This window comes from Ceratotherium simum, chromosome 22 (assembly GCF_057802395.1).
Source record: "Ceratotherium simum simum isolate JZ-2026a chromosome 22, ASM5780239v1, whole genome shotgun sequence".
In the NCBI taxonomy this organism is placed as follows: domain Eukaryota; kingdom Metazoa; phylum Chordata; class Mammalia; order Perissodactyla; family Rhinocerotidae; genus Ceratotherium; species Ceratotherium simum.
The window spans coordinates 50,346,816-50,367,886 of record NC_141921.1 but is presented as its reverse complement, the minus strand read 5'-3'; the positions used below and the strand labels follow the sequence as shown (position 1 = coordinate 50,367,886).

Sequence of the window (21,071 nt, the reverse complement as noted above, 5' to 3'; positions counted from 1 at the left end):
CCATGGGCCGCGGGGCCTGCGTCCCCTCGGCGGCGTCGCGGGCCGGCGACCAGGCCTGGCGGCTCGGGGCCGTGTTGGGCGCCCTGTGCCTCCTGCCCGCGCTCGTGCTGCTGGCCCAGCTGGGGGCCCGGGCGGCCAGGCCCGCCGCGAGCGCAGCGCAGGTGAGAGCCGCGAGGGGGGCCCGGGCCGGCTCTGCGGTCCGAGGGTCCGCGAGCCCTGTGTTTGCCGGCGGGGGGGACGGCGTCAGGCCTCCGGCTCCGCCCACTCAGACCTGGCCTGTTTTTAGGAGCCTTTTTCTTTCTGGCTGTAGAAGTAACGCTCACTCGCTCGGGGTAGAAAAGCAGAAAACGCAGACAGAGGGAAAGTCAGCGCTCCCCTGACCTGCACCCCCCCACCCCACTTCCTTCTAGTCCCTTTCTCTCGCGTTTCCGACTTGGGGACAGTCCCTACTGCTTCCCTAGGAGCACTTGCTTCCCTTGAAGGGCGATGTCGCTGCGCATCACCCCGCGCGGGTCCTCGCCACCCCGGGCCCCAGCCTGCTGCACCCCCAGGCGCCCCGCAGACGCCGCTACACGCTGACCGCAGCCAGGCTGCGCTGGGACCACTTCAACCTCACCTACAGGTGCGACCTGGCCCTGGGGGGAGCGCGGTGCAGCCTGGCCGCCACCCCTGACGTTGAACCCCACCCCAGGATCCTCTCCTTCCCACGGAACCTGCTGAGTCCCAGCGAGACCCGGCGGGGCCTGGCCGCTGCCTTCCGCATGTGGAGTGACGTGTCCCCCTTCAGCTTCCGAGAGGTGGCCCCTGAGCAGCCCAGTGACCTCCGCATAGGTGGGCACCGTGCCCCCGCCCCCGCCCAGCTGCAAGGCCCCCGCTCAGCCCTGTGCTCCCCCAGGCTTCTACCCAGTCAACCACACCGACTGCCTGGTCTCCGCGCTGCACCACTGCTTCGACGGCCCCACCGGTGAGCTGGCCCACGCCTTCTTCCCCCCGCACGGTGGCATCCACTTTGACGACAGCGAGTACTGGGTCTTGGGCCCCACCCGATACAGCTGGAAGAAAGGTGACAGCCGGCCTGGCCTCCTCTGGGCCCTCCACACCACGGTGGGCACAGCGGGAGGGCTTTGGGGATCGCGGTGGCTTTGATTTGAGGTTAAGCAGGCGGGGAGGGGGAGGCTGTGAGGAGGCCATAGGCCTGGGTTCCAGAAGCCCTGAAGCCCTCCCACCCCCCACGCCGCTGGAGCCGGAGCCGGAGCTGCATTCCTGGGGGCCGAGCTCACCGCCTCGGCTGGCCGGGAACATTCTTATCTTCCCATGGCTGAGCCGAGGGAGGCTCCGAGGCTGCACTGCAGCAGATGTGCGGGCCATGGGAGTGAGGGCAGAGGGCGGAGGGCTGGGCCGGGGTCCGAGGCGCTGACCAGCGGGGCCCGCAGGCGTGTGGCTCACCGACCTGGTGCACGTGGCTGCCCACGAGATCGGCCACGCACTGGGCCTGATGCACTCGCAGCACAGCCGTGCGCTCATGCACCTCAACGCCACACTGCGCGGCTGGAAGGCGCTGTCGCAGGATGAGCTGTGGGGGCTGCACCGGCTCTACGGTGAGTGCCCACAGCGGGCAGGTGGCCGGGCGGGGGTGCTGGGCAGGCTCTGAGGCCAGGTCACCCTTCCGCAGGCTGCCTGGACCGGCTGTTTGTGTGTGCATCCTGGGCTCGGAGGGGCTTTTGCGACGCCCGCCGAAGGCTCATGAAAAGGCTCTGCCCCAGCAGCTGCGACTTCTGCTACGGTAAGCCTGGGTTCCCCAGTCCTGGCAGGGGTCTGGGGCAGGGCGGGGTACTGACAGGCCCTCCCCACCCGGAGCAGAGTTCCCCTTCCCCACAGTGGCCTCCACCGCGCCGCCTCCCAGGACCAAAACCAGGCTGGTGCCAGAGGGCAGGAATGTGACCTTCCGCTGCGGCCAGAAGATCCTCCACAAGAAAGGCAAAGTGTAGTGAGTGACCCTGCCCCGCGACGCACCGAGGGTGGGTGGCAGGTCTCGGGCCCCTGCCCAGCTCTCCTGCCCTCCTTGCAGCTGGTACAAGGACCAGGAGCCCCTGGAGTTCTCCTACCCCGGCTACCTGGCGCTGGGTGAGGCGCACCTGAGCATCATAGCCAACGCCATCAACGAGGGCACGTACACTTGTGTGGTGCGCCGGCGGCAGCGTGTGCTCAGCACCTACTCCTGGCGAGTCCGTGTGCGGAGCTGAGCATCTGCCCGTGGGCCGAGGAGGCTGATAAAGCACTTTCTCCTTGAAGTCTCCGCGCCCTTTCTTGGGAGGGAGGGCGGCCAGTCTTTGGCGCTGTGGGGTGAGGCCACCCAGCCCATGCCCAGCTTGATGTGGGGAGCCTGGGGCCAGGGCACCCCAACTTCCCCCGAGTCCCTTGGGGGTGAGGATGCAGACTAGAGAGACAGGCCAAGAAGGGCTTTTCCAGGCGGTCCTGGTAAAGTGGGGTAACCTGAGGCCCAAGTGCCGGTAGCATCACCCAGGGGGGGAGGCCAAGCTGGTGGAGCCCAGGGTCCCTGAGTCCATCCTCCATTTGCTCAGGGATGGGGAGGCAGGAAGGCTGGGCTGGGAATGGTGGGGTCGCTGTGCCTGCAAGGCATCTGTGATGGCGGTGGGACCGGGTTGGGGCAGGTGAAGCCCAGGGGTGAGCACTTCAGCATGGGTTGGACGGGGCTGGTGGTGCCAGCAGAAGGGACTAGCTTGGCAGAGGTGGAGGCCCCAGACAGTGGCAAGCATCCCCTTCTGCCTGAGTGACACCCTGTCCAGCTAGACCCGGAGCTGGAGGCCCAGCAGGCCAGGGAGAGCCCGGCCCACGTCAGGTCAGAGGCTGCTCTTCACCGGGTCCTCCTCCCACAGAGTGCGGCCGAGCCTCCCCTCCAGGCAGCACTAGCTCGAGGCCAGCTGCTGAAAAGACATACCAGAGCTTTCCTACAAGTGTTTTACCACATCTCGAAACGTCTAACAACCTTGTACAAAACCCCACTGCGGCCGAGAGCTTGCACGCCCAGCTCTGTGGGACTTGGGGAGCCTGGGGCTGGGGACGCCCCAGGGAGCCAGGAAGGTGCCAAAGCAGGAGCCTGAAGATTAACAAGTAGAAAAATCCCCCCACAGCTCCATTCCAAATCTCAGCCAGTAGCTGAACGGCACCGCGCCCTGTGGTCACCACGGCCGAGTGTGTGTTCAGGGGATGGGCAGTCCACGTTGGCCACCTGCGGACACCTGCCCTCTCCTCGCAAAGCAAGCCTGAAACATCTGAAAACACACACACACAGCCTTTCCTTCCACAACAAGGAAAAAATGATTTAATTCTACAAATTTACAAGCCAAGATAAGAACAAGACGTGGAAAACCAAACAAGACCAGTAGTCCAAGACTCGAAGTTCGATCCAGTCAGGCAGGGCAGGACCTGGGTCTGGAGCCGGACACCGCCCCCAGCAACTGCCCTTGGTCCCAGTTGAGGCTTGTCCGTCAGTGCTCCCAGGGGTTGGTCCGGGGACCATCCTGAACCTCAGAATTTGAGGCTGAAGCCTGGGCCTGCAGCCGAGGCTCCCTGGTTGGTGGTGGTGAGGTGGAAGCCGGTCTCCTTCAGGTCATCATCGCCCTGGGAAACAAGTGCACCATGGGGCTCCTGCCTGGCCACCCCACCTCGGGGATCCCCGCTGCTGCCCCATCCCTGCCAGCCTGCCCCTCACCAGCTGGCTGTAGCCCAGGCCTCCCTCAGGGGGCCGTGGGCTGGTGCCACGCTTCACCCTTTGCTGCTCGCTCTTGGCGGGCCACGTGGGGAACATTGAGGGGTCGATGGGGAGCGGGGTCTCGCGGAAATACTCGTGCTTGAGGCCATCCTCTGCGTTGACCCTCCGCCCAGGGAAGTAGGTCAGGAACCTGGGAAAACAAGGGCACGTATGGGCCACTACGGGGGGGGGGGGGGGGGGGGGGGGTTGGGAATGGGATGACAGCTGTCCTGCACCTACTTGTTCATGAGGTCAAAGCCCTGGTCCGAGAGCAGGGCCCCGAAGCGTTTGCGCAGGTTGTTATATGGGTACTCGGTGAAAGTCATCTTCTTGACTGCGGGCAGCTCATTGTAGCCAGGCCAGATTTTCTCACTGGGGGTTCCCAGGTCCTGAAAGACAGAGACGTCTCAAATTGACCCCACCCTGCAGGGAAGGATCCCACCGACTCCCACATCAAGGCCCCACAGGCCCAGACCCACCTTAAACACTTTGTTGATCTGATCGATTTCTGACTTCCCAGGGAACAGTGGCTTCTGAGTCAGTAGCTCCCCAAAGATGCAGCCCACTGACCACATGTCCACAGCCGTGGAGTACTCCTGGCAGGCCAGGGACACGCTCAGTGTGGCTGGTGGGGCCACACACGCAGGGCAGGCCCCCCCACCCCCCAGCACTCACCTTGGCGCCGAGCAGCAGCTCCGGGGCGCGGTACCACAGGGTCACGACGACTGGGGTGTAGGCCTTCAGGGGGGACCCGTACTCCCGTGCCAGCCCAAAGTCCCCCACCTGCAAGGGCAGAGGGCGGGCTGTGCGGGGGCCCGGTGGCCAGGAGCGGGCACCCCTCAGGCCAGGCCCACGGGCTCACCTTGAGGATGCCAGCGTGGCTCAGCAGCAAGTTGGACGTCTTGAGGTCGCGGTGCAGGATCCAGTTGTCGTGTAGGTGCTTCACGCCGCGCAGCAGCTGGATCATGAGGGTCTTGACCTCCCCTGGATGGCAAGAGGTCACTGTGTGGCCCTGCAGAGGGCTGGTCCCCCGCAATATCAACCCGCCTTACCAGTAACCAGGCTTCCCAGAGTGCGTTCATCCTGGGAACACTCCCAGCCGGGGTGGCACTCACACACGCACACGCACCCTCGCACACAAGCCCTCATGCACACAGTGTGACAGTCAGAGTTACAAGGTCAGTGCTCCTTCCGCCCCCAGAGACACTGCCCATGGCCCAGGCAGCCTGAGGGTCAGATGTCCCTCGAGGGGGACGTGGATCAGAGGGCCACATCTCTGGGACTAACTCCTACAGACCCTACCTGGCAGGAAAGGCTGCTTCATGGTCTCCATCAGGCTCTTGAGGTCGTGCTCCACATAGTTCATCACGATGTAGATCTTGTCCATGTTGCTGCCCACAACTATTTCCTAGGAAACAACAGCAGGTCTGTTGGTGCCAGGTACCACAAGGCCCTACCCCTGCGACTACCAGCTCTCCCCGGAAACCTGAAATCCCGGGGCACAGACCCTGGGTGATAGCAAGGACCTGTAAGTGAGACAACTATGAAGGGCCTGGCATTTTTGGAGGCCAGTGTTCACTCTCGCGCTGTGCAAGAGCTTGCTAAACACAGGAGAGTGTGAATCACACAACCTTCTCAGGGCACAGGTGTGTCAGGCCAGGACCGCCTTACTCTGACAGTGACGATGTTGGGGTGCTGCGCCTTGAGGATGGTGTTGATCTCCCTCAGTGACGTAATCGGAAAGCCCTCCTTCTCCTTCTCCATTTTCAGCCGCTTCAGAGCCACAATTTCATCTGAAAACAGTTTAAAGACGGATGCTGAGAAAATGTTCTTCTGTGAACATGTAAGATGAGAACATACAAAGCATTTCTCATCTCAAAGTAAGAGGTCTCATTTTAATTGGGAGCTCCCATATGATTTGACACCAAGAAGAAAAGCCCCAACTTGTGGTTGGTCCAGTAGAAACACGAGGCACGTTTCCAGATCAGCTTTTGTCCAGAACCACTATGGAGAATCTTCCCATTTATGCCTGTACCCCTCCCATGATGATGAGGAGACGTGGCAAACCTTGGCGTCCCAACACAAACACTCCCCAGGTTCGTAGGGTCTCATACAGCCATTGTGACTTCCCAAGACCCAGCCGGGGCGCTGGGGGGCTTCCACCTCCGAAGCCCACACACCTGCTCAGGTGTCGTCACTGAAAGCCAATGCCCCAGCGGCTCCTGGACCCTCGCCCAGCCGACTCCACGCTCCCGTGGAGCCAAGTCACCTGCCGTCACAAGCAAGCAGCAGACTCGTGGTCAGGCTGACCTCTGGCCTCCGGAGGCACCAAAAGGTCAACTGCTCAGGTGTGTGTCACCCATGAGTCACAACCTGGTGGCAGCCAGGTGAGGCGAAGCTGTGGCCCGGCACCAGGGGAGGGGCAACTCCCAGAATAGTAGGGAACTGTGTGTTCAACGACCTCAATGCTGAAGGTGCCAGGGGACAAGATGTCCCAGGCACGGATCTCAGCTCCCAGTGTGCTGGCTGTAACTCAGGCAGGACACCACACCTCCCTCCTAGAACCAGTGTGGGGACTGAGCAGGGCCTGTGCACAGTGAATGGGCCCGCCAACAGTGCAACAGGTGCACCTGAAGACAATGCTGCTCAGGAGGAATTCCTTCCTGCTCGAGGACAGGCCTGGGGTGGCCCTGCCGACCAGGGTCTCTGGGCCACCCAGTCTCTGCTCTGCTCCATGTCTCCCTTTCCCTTTGGGGGACCACCCCAGGACTCTACCCACCTGTTTTCTTGTCTTTTGCTCTGTATACCACCCCGTAAGTGCCTTCTTCGATCCTGTTCAGGCACTGGAACTCCTCCACGCTCCGACAGCCCTGGGAGGAGGCACCAGCATGAGGGTGTGAAGCCGTGGTCACACACACACCCCGTAGCACCCCCAGCTGGAAATCTCAGGGGGGCCCAAGGCATGCTTGCGTGGTGGGGCCAGGAGTAACTCTGTTCTCCTCTTTCTGTTTTCTTCAGTGAGCACATGCCCCTTTATTATGAAATAAAACCTACGTGGACAAAAGCCGGCCCCAAGGCACACCCTTCCAGCCAGGCCTGGCCTGGCCTGCATGTGCTGCCCTAAGATAACACCACGGACAGGAGCGGCCCACTGCACCACCAAGCCCTCAGCGCTTTCCCTCCATGCGTGCCCTGCCGGGCCTGGCGCTCAGGGCTGGGCTGCCATCAGCTCTCAGTGGTACACGGCCAAGCTCACACTGCACAGAAGCCCCACCCAGCAGAGGCGCTGAGGGAGCCCAGGTGGCGGCAGACAGAGACACACCTTGTTTGCCAGAGAATCCTCCTGCCCCTGGACATCCAGAGCAAGGTCCAGAGTCCTCATGGTGCTCTGGGCAGGGCCACTGGCCGGGGGGCACCCAGAGCACCTGAGGCCACCACCCAAATCCCTCCCTGCGGCGTCCTCCCTTCCTGATGTGTTCCCTGACAGAGAATGTGTGCTGACTCCCGCCACTGCCCTACAATCCTGCACAGCAACAGGGCAGTTAGCCCAGGCAGTGACAGGAACGACTACAGACCTGGCTACCCCTCAAGGTTGCCTGCCTGCCACGCGTGGGGTCCCCTCTAGGTGTCCTGGCTGAGGTCTTGGGAGCCATCCTCCTACCAGTACTGCCGGGTGAAAGGCTGGACCACAGCATGGACGTGTGGGAGGCTGATGGCTGAGCCAGGCCACCAACACACTGCATAGGCAGCCCTGGCCCCCTCAGGTGCCAGACACCCACACCAGGGCCCAGCTTCTGCTCTCAGCCACCAGCTCTGACCATGATGGGTAAAGTAGACCCAGCCCTGGAGGGGGCGGGGGCACCTGACCTGCAGGGCGGGCAGGTACTTTGGCAGCTCCTGTTTGAGTTCAATGGGCGACAAGGCTGGAGAGTCGGGCACAAAATCTCCTTCGGTCAAAGCGCTGCTCTGCGGGGTGCCCTCGCCCACTTCTTCCTCCCCTTCTTCACTTTCCCCAGAATCTCGGTCAAATCGTGACTCTGGAACTTCAAAAGTTAAACCCAATTATGGAACGAGGAATAAACGTCACAAACCCCCTCCTGCTCTGGAGGGGACACCGAGTGCAGGAAGAAGCCATACAGGAGTGACCCCAGGACACCGCACACGAGCTATGTGTCCCACCGCCCCGGACAGAAGGCACTGGGTCTTGGTGCCCACGGGCTCAGCTGTGACCACTGTGAAGCACTAACTGGATGCTGAGCTCTGAGGGGGGCTGCTCACCCAGAACTTGTCTGTTAGGCTCTGAGAGCACAGCCTTGCTGCCTGCTGGAGGCCACGCCAGCCCCATGGCAGTGACAGCCCTGCAGTGGGACCTGAGCTGCTGTTCACCTCCCCCTGCGCTGAGGCTGGGCCAGGGCTGGAGTCTCCCAGCCTCCCTCAGTGTGCAAGCCACAGCATCATTCATGATGGCATTCAGTTAGCACTGTCTTCTCTAAGGAATGCTGGCCTCCATGGGCACAAGTGGCCAACCCTGTGGTGTTTGGGGAACCAGGTTTCTCAGTGAGTCAGCTCAGTCCTTGGACACCACCAGGAAAGGAACTCCCTGTGGCTTCTGTGGTGTGACATGCCTTGGAGAACGGTTTATTTTAATAGGCTGCCGTGCAGTCATGCTCACAACTTTAAAGTGTCACCACACTTACGGAGAGATGAGGAAAAAACTGTAATAAGGAGGCCTCTTACCAACTAAGATGTGGTTTTCACTTTCTCGCTCTTCGTCTTCACTCATTTCTTCTTCACTCACTTCTTCTGCAAGAGAAAACAGGCATCTGCTCAGACCTGCAGAGCCAGCACCAAGCCAAGCGCTAGTCTGGGATCTGCCTCTTTCTAGGGCTCCTCAGACCCTCCATAAGCAGAAATAAGGGTCTTTAGCTAAGAGAAAGGAAGAAGTACTCTAAATAATCAATTTTGGGGTCTCATGTGAGTCCCAGAGAGCAAGGCATTTTCAAATTGGAAATATTTTTAAATTAGACTTCAACTTGTTTTTCTGTAATTTCTAAACTCTCTCATGGTAAACTGCTGGGCCACACTCTCCTCACCAGCCGACTGTCCAGATGCATCCTCGGAGTTGCTCCCCGTCTCCTCCTCCTCTTCCTCCTCCTCCTCCTCTTCCTCCTCCTCCTCTTCCTCCGATTCTTCACTGCTGCTCCCCTCCTCCTCTTCCTCCTCCTCCTCCTCCTCCTCCTCTTCAGAACCAGACCCTGATTCTGCTTTAGGAAGAAAACAGCCAAAGTGAGTTTGGTGGGCCCTCCCTTCAAGGTAGCAGAGTCAGCCTCGGCCAGGTGGGCGCAGGTACCTGACGAAGACTCGGCTGAGCTGGTTTTCCTCTCGCTGTCGCTGATATCTTGTAAGTCAGACAGCAGGTCTCTCTCTTCCATTTTCTCTTCTTTTACTTACGAAACAAACCATCAAAGGTGAATTTGGAGAAATGTTTTTAAAAAAAAAAACAAGTTCAGATGGTGCCTTAATATAAAGACTAACTTCAGAGTGTGTGGAAAACAGCTCATCTTCTGATACTTGGCTGGAAGACCACTCTTTGAAGGACTAGTAACAAATGTTTCAGCTGATAAACATATAAACTTACGTTACACAAATGGTAATAGGCCCCGTCATGTAACATGGAAGTACTTCAGCATATCATTTTATTGTGAAAAACAACCAAGTTTCTATTCTCAAAAATTCCCCAGCAAAGACCCACACCATGCTGGTCCCCGAGCAGGTGCTGCCCAGCCTCACCTGGCTTCCGGCCATCTCCCAGCTCAAACCTCTCTCGAGGCGGCCGGAGCGGGCTGCGACTCCAGTGGCTTGCCTTCACTTTATCGCTGTAGTCTTCTCTCACTGTTCGGTGATGTGCAGAAACTGGCACACAGGAGAACAGAACGGAGAGGTGCTGGCCACACTGCCTTCCAACAGGGCCCTCCCTCGCTCATCTCTCACCCACACCTCTGCTGATGGTGATGGCCCATGTGTACACAGCACAGACACTTGGGAACAGCACCAGGACAAAAGCCAGCAAGACAAGGGGACAAAGCTCCAACCTGGAGGCCATGAGCCAACTCCAAGGACCCAGGTGCACCTTCTAGACTGATCTCTATGGGTCAAAAAGAAAGAGGCCAAGAATCTGCCTCTTCAAGCCTGTGCCTAACCAGTGGGCAGCAGACGCATGAGACACCCAACCCAGCTGTCGAGTGCCAGGCCTGGGACTGTCCCTGGCCACACACCCTCACACCCTCAGGTGCTGCTCCATGGCACATGACCCAATGCCTTCTTCAGCAAGGCAGCATGGGGTCAGTGCCCAAACCCGGCGCCTCACGGCCTGTCCCACCTTCCCTCCACCACCTTCCAGAGGCCGCAAGCCTGCACTGTGACTTTTACCTAAGGGGCGGTGGTGCCCACACACGTATGCACCCAGGAGGGCCGGCTGTCCTGAGGCGGCTGCACTGGCCCGTGCACGCCCCCACTCACCCTGTGGAGACGGCCCCCACCCGCGCTGCACCCGCACCTTCCCTCCTGGCCTCGCGCTCCTTGCGCCGCTCCTCGGCGCGCCGCTCTCGCTCCTTCTGCTCCCGCTGCTCCTTCTGCTGCTCCCGCAGCTTGCGCTCCCGCTCTCGCTTCCGCTCCAGCTGCTCCAGACGGTCCCTGGGACCAGCACAGACCAACTTTGTTTCCCAAAACAGAAAGTCTTCTTTTTCACCCCAGTGCTTTTTGCTGCAATTTACAAACTGCCTCTGCAGGCTGTTCAACACACAAAGGGCTTTTCAAAAGCAGAATACACATGGACACAACCTGAGAGCACCGTTCCTAAAGATCCACAACAGAATCACCTATTAGGAACAACAAACCCACGGGTTCTAGAATGTTTCTGTTAAGTAGTTCTACTAAGACTCATCAAGAATTTCCCCAAGTATGTATGATGGCACAGTTTAAATCCACCTACACGAGATAAGTTTTCATGGCCTACAAACGGGTGGAGAGTCCGTCTGGGGAAGGTGGCAAGGGGGACCCACAGACTCAGGTCTGGGGCCCCGTCCTACTGGCTTCACTGGATCCTGTGGTAGGTGGACCCAGGCCACCCCCCAGCCCAGCCCAGCGAGAAGATAACAGGGGCAGGAATGCGATCCACGAGGGGCAGTGGGGAAAGCTGCTTCAAGAAGGCCAGGTGTCATTTGGAATACAGGAAATATTAATGACTGAAATATGTGTGGCTGGCTGCACCATAAGATGGCCAAGTAGTGAAAACTGATCAGTCATAGTTAAATTCCATGTCCCTATAGAGTTATGTCCAAATACAACCTGAAAAGCTAACACTTTTTTAAGAAAAGTATCATGATGCACATAGAAATGAGCACAAGTAAAAATGGTGAACACAGAACAAGGCCTGTGGTGTCATCACTGGTACTGCACCACCGCTGATCTACATCAGGTGTCACGGCTGGAGGTTGGACGAGGGCTGCAGGATTCTAGGTACTATTTTGTAAATGCCTGAGTCCAAACTATTTCAAAATAAAAGCTGAGGTATAACCTACATATAAAATACAACAATTGAATTCAATTTTTCATACATTTATGCAATTGTGTAACCATCACTATAAGCCAGTTTTAAAATAGTCTCATCACCCCAACACGCCCCCTTGCATCTATCTGCGGTCAGTTCCCACCCCTACCCCCAAGTCCGCTTTCAGTCTGCTTTGGATTTTCGGGACATTTCTTCTGCTTGCTTTGGGTTGAGTCTGCTTTTCTTTTCTCTAGTTTCTTTGGGTAGAAGCCTAGGTTATAGATTTGACAACTTCCTTTTCTGATATAGGTGCTTAAAGCCAAAACATTTCACCCTTAAGCACAGCTTTGGCTGCATCCCTAAGTTTTTTTTTTTCCCCCCAAAGCCCCAGTAGATAGTTGTATGTCATAGCTGCACATCCTTCTAGCTGCTGTATGTGGGACGTGGCCTCAGCGTGGCCGGAGAAGCAGTCTGTTGGTGTGCGCCCGGGATCCAAACCCGGGCCGCCAGTAGCGGAGCGCATGCACTCAACCGCTAAGCCACGGGGCCGGCCCCATCCCTAAGTTCTAACATGTTGTTTTTGTTTTCATCTAGTTCAAAATAATTTCTATTTTTCCTTATAACTTGTTCTTTGGGCCATGGGTTACTCAGAAATGGGCTGTTGGAGTTCCAAACATTTGAGGATTTTCCCAGGTTTTTTTTTTTTTTTTTTTGTGAGGAAGATCAGCCCTGAGCTAACATCCATGCTAATCCTCCTCTTTTTGCTGAGGAAGACCGGCTCTGAGCTAACATCTATTGCCAATCGTCCTCCTTTTTTTCCCCAAAGCCCCAGGAGATAGTTGTATGTCATAGCTGCACATCCTCCTAGTTGCTGTATGTGGGATGCGGCCTCAGCATGGCCGGAGAAGCGGTGCGTTGGTGCACACCCGGGATCCGAACCTGGGCTACCAGTAGCAGAGCGCGCGCACTTAACTGCCAAGCCACGGGACCGGCCCCCAGGTTTCGTTCTGTTGCTGATTTCTTTAAATTTAATTCTTTTGTGGTAAGAGGGCGTACTTTGTATTATTTCAATTCTGTTAACTTTGAGATTACATGGCCTTAATCTATGTTGGAAAATGTTCTATGAGTTCTTGAATGTGTATTCTGCAGCTATGAGGGGAGTGCTGTATGCACATGCCAGTTAGATTGAGTTGGTTGATAGTATTTTCCATACCATTGTTGATTTTCTCTAGTGATACTGTGGACTAGAGAAATTTCCAACTCTACATTGAACTCTACATTGAAATTTCCAATTATAATCAATAAATTGTCTATTTCTCCTTTCAATTCTGTTAGTTTTTGCTTCATGTATTTTTGGACTCTGTTGTCAGGTGTGCATACATTTACCACTGTCATAACTTCCAGCTGTATTTACCTTTTGTTGTTATGAAGCCCTCTATTTCTAATACTTGTCTTGCTGTCTATCTTGCCTGACATTAGTGTAGCCACTCCAGCTCTGTGGTCATGGTCTGCATGCTGTGTCTTCTTCCATCCTTTCCCTTCCAACCTAGTTTTGCCTTTGACTCTGAGATGCTCCTCTTACAGACAATGTAGTTGGATCAGCTTTTCTATCTGACAATCTCTCCCTTGTTTGGGGTATAGAGACCATTTCACGTTTAATATAATTATGGACATGGCTAGATTTACTTTTATTTTTTTCTATGTCTTCTTTTTTGTTCTGTTTCTCCCCGTTTTTGGTTTAAATAAGAATTTTAATATACCATTTTAATTCCTGTTATTTTTACTATTTTTTTAGTGATTTTCTTTGTGGTTGCTCTAGGGATCGCTGTATACATCTTCTCACATTAATTCTAACTTAGTTCTGGTAAAAAAGACAAACTCTGTTCCAACACAGCTCCATTCCTTCCCTTCTCTGTTGTGTGGTGTGTGCAATGTTATGTATTACACAACACCATACTGGTTTAATAATTACTGTTTTATATAATCATGTGTCTTTTGTAGAAAAGAAAACATGAGAAGGAACATATTTATAGATTCTTTTATGTTAGGCGACACTTTCACCACTTCCAGTACTTGTCTTTTCTTCCTGTGGATTCCAGATTCTGTCTGGTGTCATGTCCATTCAGCCTGAAGGTCTTCCTTGAGTATTTCTCATAAGGCAGGTCTTGCTAACAGCGAGTGAATCCCACCAGTCTCTTATTGGGGAGCATCTTCATTTCCTCCTCACTTTGAACGACAGTGTTGCTGGACAGGGAACTCCTGGCTGGCAGGTCTTCTTTCAGCAGGTGACTGTGCCATCCCACTGCCCTCTGGCCTCCACTGCTTCTGACGAGAAGTCAGCTACCAACAGTACTGAAGCTCCCCCTTAGACGTAGATTGTTTTTCTGTTTCTCTCTTGCTGCCTTCAAGATTTTTCTCTTTGGCTTTCACCAGTTTGACTGTGACATGACTTTTATTTATCCTATGTGGGGTTTGTTGAGCTTGTTGCATACGTAGATAGATGTTTTTCATCAAATTTGGGAAGTTTTCAGCCATTATTTTAAAAAACATCTGTGCCCCTTCCCTCTTCTCTCCTAGGACTGCCATTACCTGGATGTTAGTAAAATGGATGTTGTCCCACAGATCTTTGAGGCTCTGTTCCTTGTTCTTCACTCTTCTCTCTCTTCTTCAGAATGTGTAATTTCTATGGCTCCATCTTCAAAGTCCTTGCTACCAAATCTTCGCTACATCTGCAATACTCAGTCTCTACCGATGCTTTTTTCCAATACGGGGTCATACTTTCTTTCTTTATATGTTTCAACACTTTCTGTTGAAAACTGGACATTTTAGATAACACACTGCAGTGACTCTGGATTGTAATCTTTCCTCAATTGTTGCTGTTGTTTAGTAACCTGCTGGGCTAAATGTGGGAACCGTCTCCCTTGCAGAGTGGGGCCACTGCTGTTTTTTCTGTATGCTTCTTTTTATTTTCAAGCTTGGCTTCCTTAGGGTCACCACTGTGTCTGGACAGCTGTGCAATCAGCCCACACTGGCCAGTCAGCACAGGACTTGCCTCACATTTGTCTCAGGCTTTTACCTTATGGCCTCAGCTTGTCCCACCCCCTACACCAGGAGAACAAAGGCTTTTCTCACACACCTTCTTTTTTTCTTGTGAGGAAGATCAGCCCTGAGCTAACATCTGATGCCAGTCCTCCTCTTTTTGCTGAGGAAGACTGGCCCTGGGCTAACATCCATGACCATCTTCCTCTACTTTATATGGGACGCTGCCACAGGATGGCTTGACAAGCGGTGCATCGATGCGCGCCCAGCATCTGAACCCGCGAACCACAGGCCAACGAAGCAGAGTGCACACACTTACCCACTGCGGCATGGGGCTGGCCCCACCACACACCTTCTTGACATTCCCATTCCATCCAGCCCTGGCTCTTGGGAATCAGAACCTACCCCTCTACTTCCCCCTTCCTTGCAGCAGGCCAGCTCCCAAGTTTTCTCTGGAAACGACCTCAGTACACGTCTGGCCCATGTACCCTTTTCCTGGGCCATGAAGAACAGATCCAGGACTAAAGAGATGCTTCCTCCTTGGCATCTGAGCCCACAGAAGGGCACCTGGAAACTAATGCCCAAGAGGCTGGAGTCCCAGCTCCCAGACTGTTTCAAGGCCTTTAGGATTTCCTTTGTTACTTCTCCAATTTTTGGTTTGAAAGAACCGGAGTCTATTTCTGCTGTCACCCAGAGAACCCTAAGCAATATATTTCCTTAGTCTTCCTGGCCTAGACCACCGAGAACAGAGCTTGGTACAGAGCAGGCATTCAATAAATACTTGCTCAGTGAATAGATGATGAAGCACCTCCTATTCCAGACTTCTTCTGACCACCAATTCTGTGTCAGAACTTACAGATATAGCCTGGGCTGTCTCTGAGACAGCTCCACTCTTCGCTATGACTTGAAAACAGTACACTATCTAAAATGCGTGAAGCACTCACCTTCCTCCCACAGGGCACTTCCCTCACCATCCTGATGCGCTAAGCTCAGAGGTAGTTACAGCTCCTCTTCCTCCTTACGTATCGTCAGCTTACAGATCTAGGAATATCATTTCTCCCTACTCTATCTTCTTTTCCCTTCCCGGTGTTGTATGTCTAACCCCAACCTTCATCCCTTATGTCTGAATTCCCATCTCGGACCTCTAGCTCCTTCTAGCAACGTCGCTTCCTCCAGGCCCATTTCACACACTGATGCGGGGTCCCTGGCATGTGTTAGGACCCTGCTCAGTCTGGCTCCTGAGCACCCCCCGCCATGAGCCCCTACCTGGAGGAAGCCGACCCACAGATTTCTGTTCCCTTCATTACCTTCTCTCAATCATTTCACACCCATTTCTGTCTTTGGGATGCAGTAAAAACTGACTTCCTTCAGCAAAATTCTCTTGGCTACCACCACCCAACGCTTACTGCACCATGACTTCATGTACCACTTCTACACCAAATCCATTTCATATCACCAAGTTCTTGTTTGTGTGTCGAAACGATCATCTCTTTCATTGCTTTGATGGGATGCTGACCATCACAAGTGCTTAATTAAAGCTCCTTAACTAACCTCTCTCTCCTGGAATGTTCTCTTGCCATCTCCCTCCTCTTTTGTCTCTCCCATTCCCGGCGAGCTTTATCCTGTTCTTCTCGGTGTCGTTTCCGACGTTCGTGCTCTCTTTCTTTTTCTTTCACTCTAGCGTGCTTCCCTAATGAGAAATAAGAAGTGTCACGCAAGGAAATTTAACTTCCAAAAACTCAATTTGAAAAAACTCAGTGAAGGAGCTGGTCCCGTGGCTTAGCGGTTAAGTGTGTGCGCTCTGCTACTGGTGGCCCGGGTTCGGATCCTGGGCGCGGGCTGACACACTGCTTCTCCGGCCATGCTGAGGCCGTGTCCCACATACAGCAACTAGAAGGATGTGCAGCTATGACATACAACTATCTACTGGGGCTTTGGGGAGAAAAAGGGTAAAAAAGGAGGAGGATTGGCAATAGATGTTAGCTCAGAGCCGGTCTTCCTCAGCAAAAAGAGGAGGATTGGCACGGATGTTAGCTCAGGGCTGATCTTCCTCACAAAAAAAAAAAGAAAATACTCAGTGAAGAAAAGAAGAAATATTTAATTAATGACCTGGAGAAACAATCATGATTTTATGTTAAAACGAAAGATAAAGACATAAAACTATATGCAGTAAGCCTCTATTTAGGAAAAAAAATTCACTGAATAGACTTAATTTCCATCTTCTTTTTACTTTTTTATATTAAATAAACTATGATTAGACTATGTTAGTTTCATAATTAAAAAAAAAACGCTATTCATAAAGACTACAGGGAAATCTCAGCTCTTTTTAGTGGGTTTCTATATTACATTATAAAGCCATGTGAATCAACCACATTTATAATAACGAGATTTAAAAATCAGGCCCGAAGTCCAGTTTTCCCAGTACCCCTAAGAAGCTCTTGATAGTGGTATGAGATCAAACTCATAATTTGGACTGTATCAAGCATCCGTTCTTCAGTTAAAGCAATTTAGCACTGAAGGGTGTGTTTTCCCCCTACTCTTGTTGAATTAAGACAATTTTATATGTAAACAAACTACCACAAAACAATGTAGTAAGGGGGAAAAAAGCACCAGAAGGAAAATGAAATAGCTATTCAGAATGATCTATAATACATGTATGCTTTTAGCTAAAATTTTACTTTCTCTTCTCTTTCAGTTGTGCTCTGGAGAAGGCAGTGACTATGAAAAATGAAACAGACCACATTTGAATATGACGCCGAAAAGAAAAAAATGCTTCTGTACCCCCTTCTGCTGAATGACTCCGATGCCTACGTTTCTCTTTTCTCTTTTCGTCTTTCCTGTGATGAGCTTTTTCTTTCCGAGACATTTGCTGGGGTGGTTTGATAGCCAAAGAATCATCTTCCTCTCCTCTGAAATAAGATACAACAGCATGACATCATGCTTGAGAAAGTAATGTAAGGACCACCAGGATATTATGCAGTTTTCCAACCCAGAAAAATGCAGGGTTCAGAATATGAATACAATTGAATCTGAACCATCATTTAAAAAATTATGTTAATTATGAAACTTAGGCTAAAACTGTAGAGTAAATAGAGATTCAGATCAAAAGTATAACTGAGACATCAATGTGGTATTTGGAACAAATATACCTCTGAGGAAACTTTAGGGGGTGGTGGACACGTTCATTATCCTGATCATGGTGGCAGTTTCACAGATATGTAACAATGTATCAAACTGCACACTTTAAGTACCTGCAGTTTGTCACTTATATCTCAATAAAGCTATTTAAAAAAATAACAACCTCAAAAGGTCATTTAACAGCATCTTCAACCGACTATATAACCAAAATCTTGGGAGAACTCACACCCTACACGTTTCTACCTTAATTTCTGGTTATGCTGCCTTTGATTATTTGATGACGGATATGAGAATGAAACAAGCAAGGAGACACCATAGTGCAGGCAGAAACGTCAGAATGTACAGAACTTCGATGGACCATTTCTCCTCAAAGGCCTTGCTGAGGTATCTTTCAACATTCTATTTTGGTTTATTATACAAAATTTTAGATAATAATTTACTAATCATCACAAACATACAGCACAATTACTCAAATGTACTATGTAGATGTTGCTGACTTCACTGAAGAACAATCACAGAGAAAGGGATAACATACTCATTCAGTCTTTTCATAAGAAAGTCAGGTGACAGCTGACACCAAACCTAAAGTCATGACTACAACCTGTTTCAAACAGGCCAGCCACGCCCACAGCCACATAGTGTGACTCAGCCTGGCTCCTTAGTGAAGCGCCTGTAGCCTGGCTGCAATTCCACGGCCTGCACCTTTTCTCACCTGTCTTCCATGGAGTCCTCTCTTCTGTATGGGGAGTTCCTTATTGTTATCTCCATGCGGTGGTCCCTCAGCTCCCCCTCCTCAAGGGAATCCCGCTTGGAATCCCGGTCATCAGACTAAGAAGCAAGAAAAAAGTTAGTCATTTTCCTCATAGATAAGTGCATTTTTAATGATAATCAAACCTTGCCGACATTCAAAAACAGACTTTCATATACACTTTGAACGGACCAATGTTATAATTAAAAAAGCCTTCATTCAAATCCCATGACATTAAAATTACAACTCTAACCCAGAAGCTGAGATGAGAAATTTGAAACCAGCATGTATGACAAGGGACCTAGACTCAACGTCGTGAGCCAAAGTTGAGCCTTAAAGCCTATTTTATACACCAAAAACTTTGTGATATCTCATACAGTATTCATAAATACGTAAGAAGGGTCTGCTACTAATCTTACCAGAAGGGGTGCTTTTGCCAATGACCTTGTCAAATTACTAAAAATTCTGAGTATGCTGTTATGCAAACCGAGAAAGAGGCAAAACATTAACATTAATTTCTAGGCAGCTTCCCACTATACTAAAAATACTTGGAAATGGTATCATGAAAATACTAATGAAATGACAAAAATGAGTTCAATTGCACTAATGATTTTAGGTTCAAAATACTTCATTCTCCATGTAGATATCATCATCTATAAACAACTTTAGCCTGTTATCAATCTGTCTTGAACATAAACTGAGTATTCGAAAGTTTTTGTTAATTTTTAGAAGAGATTTTGGGCTCACCCGAGACATTTGGAAGTACAAAAGAACTTCACCGAAGAGGCGTTGTTCTAATGGAAAAATGACGGCAAAGAAATTAAATCTCCTTTAAGAAAATCACTTACTTAAAAAACATGGCTTACATTTTTTAAGCGTTTTATCTCTGCCTTCTCCTCCTGTTCCTTCCGTCGTTTCTTTTCCTGAAGAATTTCATCTAAGGTTTTCACTTTCCAAGAGTCCTTTTCATCACCCATTTGAGTTAAAACACTGCCAACAGAAAAGGGATGCAAGCGACGTCACGACACGGCCAGCTCGGGCTGAAGCCGCCGTTTCCGAGCCTCTGCCCGGCGCCTCTGAGCGCCCGCGCGCAGACCCGCGGCGAGAGCGGCGGGCTCCGAGACGCGCCGGCCTGGACTCAACTCTCCTTTCCGACTCCCACGGCGGCCGGCGGCTACACCTCGCTTCACCGCCTGCCACGCCGCGAGCGCACCCGCACAGCAACACGCTCGGGGCGGACGGGACCGCCCAATGAGGCCGCAGCCCAGCACCCGGCGCTGCCCCCGCAGGCCTCACTGCCGGGAGTTCGTTACAAAGACCCCCGGGGCTGCTGGGCCAGCGGCCCGCTGACGGAGCAGCCTCCACACCAGGGCTAGGGGAGGCGCGGGCCGGGGGCGCGTCCGCAGACCAGGCCCGGGCGCGGGGCTCCGAGTCCTGGGGCTCAGGCGCGCTAACCCGGGGTGGGCCCGGCAGGGGTGGGCCTGGGTAGCGACTGGGCCCGCCGCCTCCTCGACCCCAAGTTCCGCGCGTCGACGCAGGACGAGAAAACGGGGAGCGTCGCCCACTTGGCCCACGCTCCGAGGCCAGCCCGGTTCCGAGAGCTCCGGTAAGCCGGCAGCGCCGCGCCCGCTCCGCCCGCTCCGCCGCCACTCACCCCTGCACCGCCGCCGCCGCCGGTCCCGGAGCCTGAGGAGAAACAGCCCCCGGCGCGCGCCAGCAGCGTCGTCACTTTCTGCGTCGGCGCGGCCTGATGACGCGAGAAGGCGGGGCTCCGCCGCCGATTCCGGATCCGAAAACAGTGCCCGGCGCGCGCCTTATGCGTCATTTCCGGCCTGGACGCAGTCTGATGACGAAGCCTGGGCGCCGGTGTCGGGGGAGGGACTCCTAGTTGGGAGTACCGCCTCGCCCCGGCGCGTTCGGCCCGCCGGGCGGGAGCCGACTTCCGCGCTTGCCTGAGCTGCCGGGTCCCGGCAGCGCTTGGAGCGAGCGCCCTTCTCCTCCCGGCCCCGCCCCTGGCGCCGCCCCGGCCTCTCCTCGCGTTCCCTCAGCGACCGCGGTGCGGCGCTCCGCGGGCGTGGGCTCCACGGCGGCCGAAAACGCTGCGAGCGTGACGCTGAGGGGCGCCCGCTCCAGCTGAGCGCATTTCCAGATACGGTCTTGCCCGTCGGAGCCTCGCGCCGGCTCTGCCTCACACAGACGCGCGGCGGAGCTGGCGGTGCGTTCCGAAGGCGGCTCCCGCAGACTCCTGCGAAGGGCTGTGGAGACCCTCACTCCGCGGGTGCCCCTCAGACCTGCTGACGCCGAGAGTCGAGACGTCCTCTTCCCCGTCTCCCGTTCTTCTGCGGACCTGTGTTGTTTTAAGATTTTTTTTTAATTTATTTTATTTTTTCCCCCCAAAGCCCCAGTAGATAGTTGTATGTCATAGCTTCATAGCTGCACATCCTTCTAGTTGCTGTATGTGGGACTCGGCCCCAGGATGGACGGAGAAGTGGTGCCTCGATGCGCACCCGGTATCCGAACCCGGGCCACCAGCATTGCAGCGCGCGCACTTAACCACCAAGCCACAGGGCCGCCCCAAGGACCTGTGTTGTTTTAAATGGTCACAGAAAAATGAGAATTCAACGTCCGGACTCCCGGGAGAGGACGGAAGACCGGCATGCATTCACGTTCCCTGGACCTGAGATGGCAAATGCAGGACGAGGCAAGAAATCAGGGCACAAAAAGGGAGTGAAGTGGGAGTCTCTTCCTCCCAGAATAGAATGTTCACTTTCTGTATCCCTGAGTTCCCCGGGGACGGGGAAACCTTCCTCTCCCTTCAAGCTGGA

The 21,071-nt window shown here is 53.5% G+C and overlaps 2 protein-coding genes across 3 annotated transcripts; one reads left to right on the top strand and one right to left on the bottom strand.

Moving 5' to 3' along the window:
• Positions 1-2: 2 nt before the first annotated feature.
• MMP23B (matrix metallopeptidase 23B) lies at positions 3-2,293 on the top strand. Its single transcript, XM_087445769.1, has 8 exons — positions 3-161; positions 462-622; positions 692-831; positions 896-1,063; positions 1,434-1,598; positions 1,673-1,783; positions 1,861-1,987; positions 2,069-2,293. Exons 1-8 carry the CDS (start codon positions 3-5, stop codon positions 2,241-2,243), a joined length of 1,206 nt encoding a protein of 401 aa, XP_087301895.1. The 3' UTR covers positions 2,244-2,293.
• A 1,022-nt stretch (positions 2,294-3,315) lies between these two features.
• Positions 3,316-20,054, bottom strand: CDK11B (cyclin dependent kinase 11B). 2 transcript variants are annotated; one of them, XM_004425490.3, is made up of 20 exons: positions 19,901-20,054; positions 19,113-19,236; positions 18,211-18,326; positions 17,142-17,269; positions 15,912-16,050; positions 10,329-10,465; positions 9,563-9,685; positions 9,123-9,218; positions 8,866-9,036; positions 8,510-8,575; positions 7,640-7,815; positions 6,552-6,642; positions 5,444-5,565; positions 5,075-5,180; positions 4,635-4,756; positions 4,448-4,555; positions 4,252-4,368; positions 4,013-4,161; positions 3,734-3,923; positions 3,316-3,642 (listed from the first exon to the last, which is right to left on the bottom strand). In XM_004425490.3, the coding sequence occupies exons 2-20, from the start codon at positions 19,221-19,223 to the stop codon at positions 3,550-3,552; spliced, it is 2,361 nt and encodes a 786-aa protein (XP_004425547.1). In that variant the 5' UTR covers positions 19,224-19,236; positions 19,901-20,054; the 3' UTR covers positions 3,316-3,549. The 2 variants fall into 2 exon arrangements, with proteins under 2 accessions (XP_004425547.1, XP_087303108.1); XM_087446982.1 differs by having other exon boundaries at positions 8,866-9,033.
• Between the last annotated feature and the right edge of the window lie 1,017 nt (positions 20,055-21,071).

What these genes read in the sequence shown, in the direction of transcription:
- CDK11B (XM_004425490.3), bottom strand. Translation starts at nt 19,223, where the DNA reads ATGGGTGATGAAAAGGACTCTTGGAAAGTGAAAACCTTAGATGAAATT. An exon ending in GCGCGAGGCCAGGAGGGAAG is followed by an intron (nt 9,686 to 10,328) that starts GTGCGGGTGCAG and finishes CCTGTGTGCCAG; the next exon opens with TTTCTGCACATCACCGAACA. An exon ending in CCAACATCGTCACTGTCAGA is followed by an intron (nt 5,181 to 5,443) that starts GTAAGGCGGTCC and finishes GTTGTTTCCTAG; the next exon opens with GAAATAGTTGTGGGCAGCAA.
- MMP23B (XM_087445769.1), top strand. Translation starts at nt 3, where the DNA reads ATGGGCCGCGGGGCCTGCGTCCCCTCGGCGGCGTCGCGGGCCGGCGAC. An exon ending in GCCCAGTGACCTCCGCATAG is followed by an intron (nt 832 to 895) that starts GTGGGCACCGTG and finishes GTGCTCCCCCAG; the next exon opens with GCTTCTACCCAGTCAACCAC. An exon ending in GGGGCTGCACCGGCTCTACG is followed by an intron (nt 1,599 to 1,672) that starts GTGAGTGCCCAC and finishes ACCCTTCCGCAG; the next exon opens with GCTGCCTGGACCGGCTGTTT.